We start from the raw sequence: 7,500 nt of genomic DNA on the forward strand, positions 1-7,500 counted from the left end.
TTGCAATCACACGAGAGTAGACAAGGCTAATTAAGAGAGTCAAACAACGTCTTAAAAAGGAAGAGGAGCGTGGAACGGGGAATATTTCAACCTACAACGACAGTGCTTTCACGATAAATTTAAGAGTGATCATTCACCAATACATGGTGAGTCCACTAAAAAATAATAGACCCCACATATATCGATAAATGTCAACCGTTAGAATCTAACTAAGCAGATAGCATCTAACTAGCCTCTTTCCAGAGGAGGCTCGGATTAGAAGTCAAATCCCTAAATATTCAACATGCACGCTCGCTTGGTCAAGGAATATCCAAAATAGCTGAGCATTATGGGAATGATTATATGACAATGATTGTACCCACACGCAGAGACTATACAAACCCAACTTATTTCAAATGCGTTCAATCATCTTTACATACAGCCAACAAAGAATATTTATTATTCGCGTAATTACACAAGTAAAAAACTGCCCTTTATCACAACTCGGACTCCATACAGGATACCTATAAGGTTTCACAAAGGATTTTGTTCAACATGAGGCAGCAAACTCTTGCAAACGGCTCACTTAATAGAATCAATCCTCAGCAGGATCTTGAGGAGTCTGATCTGCACTACGCTTAATTGAAATGACGGGGCAATCGGCATGTTTTGTGACAAATTCACTCACAGTTCCAACAAAAACCCTATGAAGTTGGTGAAATTCAAAAAATGTAAAATAATATATATTATATATATCAAAACTATAATAGATGCGAAGGCTGGAAAAGAAAATGATGCTTAAGAGATTTCAAACTCATGATAATGCACGAAAATGTTCGGACCTATGGAAATTATGTTTTTGAAACAGACCTAAACCAGAGAAGAAAGCTGCTAAACAGCAAAAAAAATGAGTTAAATATACATACTTCTGAAAAGGACCAAGACCCCTGTTTCCAACCACTAGCAAATCTGGCAGTAGACGTTTCACCTCACGACAGATGACGTCCTTAGCATCACCCGTCTTAATCCATGCTTCACAGGCAAGCTACGAAATGCAAATGCACTCAGTCAAAGGTAACTTCTAAACAGCTTTCAAGTAGCCTCTAAATTAGATACAAAAGGCAACTCGTGAAGCCTACTCGGTGAAATAAGTGAAAGTTGGATAAAGAAATAAATGCAGGTATCCATTATCGACTAGCCAGATTGATTACTTAGAGCAAATATATCCCTTCATGCGGGTAAATAGTATTCAAACACATGCATGAAAAATAAAGATGAAAAGGGAAAATTGAATGAGCCACAACGAAGACAAGATACCCCAATCTCATGGCATTGTTTCACAAAGTAATGCAGAAGTTGAAGTCCATTATTTTTGTCCCTCTGCCTCAAACTTTTGAAATCTTCAGGAGAGGCATATATACTATCCACACCATCAAAACCTGACCATGAAGGGAAACTCTAAGCGTTTTGACGCAATCCACATAGAGATAAAGCAATATGCATTCAAACTGGACAATGATTGCAGAAGAGATAAGAAAATAAATTGGATAGATGCATAGAAGAAAAGGTTATATATTCCTTGGCGGCTTGGCCTTTAATGATGTGAGTGAAAACATTCCATTAAGCATATACCTCGGCCTCGGCCAGATTAAAAAAGTAAATGAGTGTCACATTTACACATTCAAAAACGAGATAGGAAGCAAGCCAGAAGAGAACAACATCTGCACCTGTTTATCTAAGATAAACATGAGTTAACCATTATTCAAGCTCTAAGTATCTACTACCATATTAATACTCCAAGGTTGACACATGACAGATGCATGTTACAGCAACGATATACTGTCTCACTGTTTCAATTTCACATCATGAAACCCCAAAAAACATTCACTGTGGTGGGATAGCTGGCTCACAATGCGGACATGACTTAATCTCTTATATTCATTATTGACAGGTTTAGAACAAGCTCGTCAGGTTCTCATGATCTCATGAGGTTGAGTATCGGTGAATGAAATCCAACAGAAAGTACAACAGATAAACATAATCATTACTTCCAAAGCAAGCAGAACTCCTTCCAGAATCTATCCTATAATACGTACAAACAACTGTATTTAAGTTTGTTGGTGGTTGTGGCATGTTTTTAATAACATTTTCTGGGGGGGAAAAAAGGCTTCTGAATACTCACTCTGATATACAATTTGAGATAGAGATGGATGTGGATCTATTATATGGATACGGGAGTGTTCTAAATTGATTGATGTCAAAGAAATCAAAACGTATCTCAAGGTTTTACGTGTTTATGCATAACCCTGTCATCAAATATGAGATGACTGAAACAATTATCTCAAGAGCATTATCCTTCAGCAACTTCTTTTAACTCTTTAAATACCTATACCCTTACTTCAGTTGAAGTATATTTTATAAAAACTCACAATATTAAGAAAATCATATCCAATAAAAGGATTGCACACGTTTATTCTTCTAATAACTCATCTCTAGCTGGATCCGAGAAACAATAAACTGCTGCACGAATCAAGGTAACAAAATAAATATATAGATTTAGATTATTATTTTTTTAAAAAAAGAAAACAAAAGACACAAGAAACAATAATCACATATAATTGCTGATCAATTTCCTAAATTCTCGTCAAAAGCACTTGGTTCTTAATCTACAAAGGGATAAAACAATCTAAGCTACCACAAAACGAATCTCAAGTCTCTACAAAAAAAAAATAGCTCCAAAAATAAAATTAAAAATTAAAACTAAACAACAGAAGATGAAACACATGGTTAACCAATCGAAATTAAAAAAAAAAAAAAAAGGTTGTTTATTACCATCTTCGTCGGGAACTTGAACATGAAGAATGAGGAGTTTAAAAGCACGAGTATTGGAGCGAATGATTTTGTGGAGAATCCATTCGAATGCTCCTTTGGAGCTTATGGAAGCGTGCGGGTAACCTTTGACAGTTGACTGGTTGACCGCCACCATTATCCGAGTTGCCTCGCTGCTCTCCGACGCCATGGCTCCTTCTGGATGCGTTTCTTTCCCCAAAAACACACGCCAAATAAATCTATAAAAACAAATTATTATTTCTAAGAGCTACAGTTTCAAGTTGTATATTAATTTATTATTAATCCATTTGTAATTTATTTTATTCAACCACGTGTTTATTTGATTATATTATTTATCTGTCTATTTATTATTTATATTACATTAATCAAATCATTTAATTTAAATTATAATATTACCTTAATAAATAATATTATTTATATTTTATTCATTATTAAAAGAACAAAATCATAATTTATCACCTTATTTAAAATTTAATCATTCAAATCAAACAAACTATTATTTATTAATCAAACCAAATATTATATTAACTATCATTTTTTTATTATGTTATATTATTTATCGCTACATTATTATCATATTTTAAAATCAAACGGTACCTAAGGGTGCAAAAAATCTATCTGAGTCTGGAGTTTATGTTTACGACTTGGGACCATCTAGTCCGCACAAGAAATATTGTGTACAGATGTAGTATGTAGGACCGAATGTTTGTCACTTTACCAAAAGCTATACCCGGTGGTAATGATGCAACTCAAATCAATTATTGCATCTGTAACGTCCCAAAAATTTATTACCGAATTAATTGGCAATTAAAATAATTATTGAGTTGGAAAAAATAATTATTACTGCCAAATGAGTTATAGAGTATATTTACAAAATACACGTGAAAATTAGTCAATGAGTTTGACTATTTCTGAATATCTGATAATATTGGCATTTTGAGATAATTATTGAGATGATGGAAATAAAAATAATTATTTATGCCAGATAATTTAATTTAGAAGAATATTTGACCGAGTTGACTGGTAAAAGTCTTTATTGACTGATCATGGTCTAAGTGAGACTCAATAATTAATTTGAAAAATTATAAGTCTAATTGACTAGTCAAAGCCAACAATTTCAAAAAATAGTGTTAATAGTTATGGGGTGTGTGTACCAGAAAAATATCGGAATAGAGACTAATTTTACCAGTTGGATATCAAATAAATTAGTCCGGATCAGAAAATTATTGATTTGCTATAAATCGCAAAACACACACCGAAACACACTCAAGAAAACACAGATCAAAGATTTTCTCCCGATTTTTTTCCCCAATATTTCGAGTTTACTGTAGCAGTCCTCACGTTTGCCATCTCCGGCCGTTCGTCGGTGCTCCGATCAAATATCTGACCGGTTACTTTGTAGCCAAGATCGAGACGAGTCTATTGGTATAAATAAATCGAAAATCCAACGGTTGGATCGCCGGAAAATTGACGATGACCAGACGAGTTCGGCGAAGGTACTATTCATCGTCTTTTTCGTCTGCAAATGCGCTATTCGAGCTTGTTTTTGTTGCTTTTAAAGCTGTTAAATGATTCTATGAGATGGGTAAAACATTTTCCTAGCTTTTGGTTACTTATTTCGACGTAAATTGTGCAGATCTGAGCAAAAACCAAGTCGTCGGAATCGGACTGTAAATCGCCGATCTACGGCGTGTCGGACCACCATTCCGGTCGTGACTTATATGGTTGGAATTGTCTCGTCAAGAGCTAAAAGCCTGCCAAATTTCATAATTTTTGGAGCACGTTTGAATCGCCGCCGCCGGACCGCCGCGTCGCCGCCGCTTTCGTCGATTTTTCGGCAACCTCCGGCGAGTTAACCATTTTTTATCGTCTCGACGTGATAGATCCGAATATCCAAGTTTCGAGTCGTGATTCGAAATCTTTAAGCGGTGAGAGCGCAATTAATTTCGATAATTTTTGGTCAAAGTTTGACCAGAGTTGACTAGGGTTGACTTTTGACCATCATATAATTTTTTGAAGATCGGAAGCCCGTTGAGGATAATTAGAGACAGAAATCTGCAGTTTAGGAATTTGAGCTTCCAAAATTGGACAATTATGAGGTTTCCGAGTCCCGATACGCGCAACCGCAACTGTATAGGTTTTTCGTGCGTTTTAAATGCAAAGGCATGTTATACACTTCCTTGCTCAAACCGTTTAGATCAGTATATTCACTGTTTTGGTTATTAAATTGTGTTGTTGCATTTGTATGTGGATACGATAGCTCAAATTTTAATTCATGCATTATTCACGTTTTTATGTATTGTTGATGATTTTTCTGCCATGGCTAGGTCTTAGTTGTTGTTCAATGGTTGATGGTTGGATTAGGTCCCTTTGGGTGTTGGTTTAAGATGTCTTGAACTAGTGTCGGCTAGGTGAACAGTTGGATGGTTGTAAGGGTGGTCTATCAAGCAGGCAGCTCAGACAGGGCTCGGACGAGTGGGTTGTCCGGGTCGGGTAAAGTGTATTAGGGTCATATGTTATGGTTTGGTTCCGGATTATTTTATTTTGGGCCGAGTAATTTATTTAGGAGTCCAAGTGTTTGGTTTATTCATTGGGTCAATTTTGTTATTGGGCCTAAGATGTTTATTGGACTTAATTTATTTATTGGGTCTAAGATGTTTATTGGGCTTGAGTTGTTTATTTGAGCTAAAATGTTATTTGGGCTTGGATGAATTGATTTAGTTATTAAGTCAAGCTTATTGGACTTAAGATAGTTATTAAGGGCTTAATTTATTAATTGGGCTAAATTCGTTAATGAGCCTAAGTTGTTTAATTTATTTGGTTGAGCTAAATTCTAAGTTAGACTCAGTACTATTGGCCCAATTTAAGTTTGATCTGGGTCATTTTAAGTGTGATAGAGCTAGTCTATGTATTTTTGGGTCAGTATAAAAATGTTAACAAGCCAGTCTAAGTTTATGGGCTTTAGTTAAGGGGCAACAACTCGAACTAGCCAGTGGCAAACAAAATAGTCCGTAAATATATATTTAATAGATGTATATGTATATTTTGATATAAATATGATTTTTATGGAAAATGAATTAAATATATATTTACGGGAAAAATTTTAAGGAAAAATAATATTTTTAATTCATAATTCATGCATATATTTTACGTTAAGTTAATGGCATGTGAAGAAAAATATTTTGGGATAATTGATGTGATTTGTGACAAATACGGGACTGGAGGTCGGGATACCGGGTCCGATGACCTTTCCACTTATGTTTATGAGCCTTCGGCACCCCACAGGTTTGGTGACGAGGCATAGGAGTCATAGGGAAACCCCACAGGTTCGGTGACCCTCGCCGCCACGTACGTTGGTTATAGATTGATCAATCGAATTAGGTTACACTTCACTGATATGACCCACAGAAAATGATTTTTATGTTTATGACATGTCAATGCTTATGTAATATATTATGTTACGTATTATGTTATGATTTAGATTATGACACAGTTTATGCATACGATTTTACGATCATGCATGCATTAGAATCCTCAGGTTATTTTTATATACGTTATGTACTTGCATGTGGTTTTATTTAGTTGTACTCGTTATTAAAGGTAGATCATGCTGGGCCTTTAGGCTCACTAGATCTAAATGGTGTGGAGGTGAGTTTTATGTTATTCAGGAGGTTGTGGTCCCGACTGGTGGTGAAGACCTCTGTGCATCCGTGGCGAGCTAGCACACCCGTGACCTTCGCCAGCTCATGTTTTAGTTGATTTAGTTTATGGTGAGATATTTTATGTATTGAGCTATTTTCCGCACATGTTTACTATTTTTCATTAGTTTGCATACTTTTGAGATTATAGTTGTTTGCATGGATTTTAACATGTTCGAGTTTTTTTTAAACTTTTAAGATGCAATCGATTTTTATTATGTATTAAATTTTATGAAAATCTATTTTAAGTATAGATGCATATATGTATGGGCATATATGTAATATTTTTTTAAAAAAAAATTTCTTCGAGTTTGGGTCGTTTCATTTGGTATCAGAGCAAAGTCCTTGGAGGGTTGGCTAGCCCGCTACGCATAGCTCAGAAGTCGCACTACCATTCTGTGAGTTTTAAATGCTTTTAATTTTGTTTTACGAATGGGACCCGTGAGTTAGTTTTCACTGAAATTCATGTTATAAGGCTTTTAAATTAAAATACATAGTTATGCACTACGGTTGCGTGAGGGATTATTGGGAATTGCAGTATGTCTTCGAGTCGCATAGTTTGCGATGCGGGTAATCAGGATCCACCTTCGCCTCTACCTTCACCTGCAGCTCTACCACTCGCAGCTTTTGAGAGGGCAACATGGGCATGCTAGCTAGTATCACGAGTTTGCTTGAGCATCAGGCAGGACGGCTTAGGAGGGCGCACGAGGAGGACATCACTGAGAGGTTCTATAAGCAAGGATCGAAGGATTTTGCGTGGACCCGTGATCCAATTGTGGCTGGGGAGTAGATTCTAGCGTTGTAGATGATCTTTGCCTTCATGGGGACCCAGGATGCTGATTTGGTTAGATGTGCAATCTACATGTTAAAGGACGATGCAACTCTCTGGTGGGAAGGTGCAGTGACTGGTCTTGATCTGGCCAGGATTATTTGAAGGGATTTCAAGACGGCTTTATTTGAAAAGTACTTCATA

General features: G+C 36.0%; 1 protein-coding gene across 1 annotated transcript; it reads right to left on the minus strand.

The window, feature by feature from the left end:
* Nucleotides 1–372: 372 nt before the first annotated feature.
* On the minus strand, nucleotides 373–3,051 carry LOC140891654 (universal stress protein A-like protein). The gene is made up of 4 exons (XM_073300253.1): nucleotides 2,812–3,051; nucleotides 1,297–1,418; nucleotides 906–1,024; nucleotides 373–683 (listed from the first exon to the last, which is right to left on the minus strand). Exons 1-4 carry the CDS (start codon nucleotides 2,996–2,998, stop codon nucleotides 575–577), a joined length of 537 nt encoding a protein of 178 aa, XP_073156354.1. The 5' UTR covers nucleotides 2,999–3,051; the 3' UTR covers nucleotides 373–574.
* Nucleotides 3,052–7,500: the final 4,449 nt, after the last annotated feature.

The sequence above is a fragment of the Henckelia pumila genome, chromosome 3, assembly GCF_033568475.1.
Source record: "Henckelia pumila isolate YLH828 chromosome 3, ASM3356847v2, whole genome shotgun sequence".
Lineage (NCBI taxonomy): Eukaryota > Viridiplantae > Streptophyta > Magnoliopsida > Lamiales > Gesneriaceae > Henckelia > Henckelia pumila.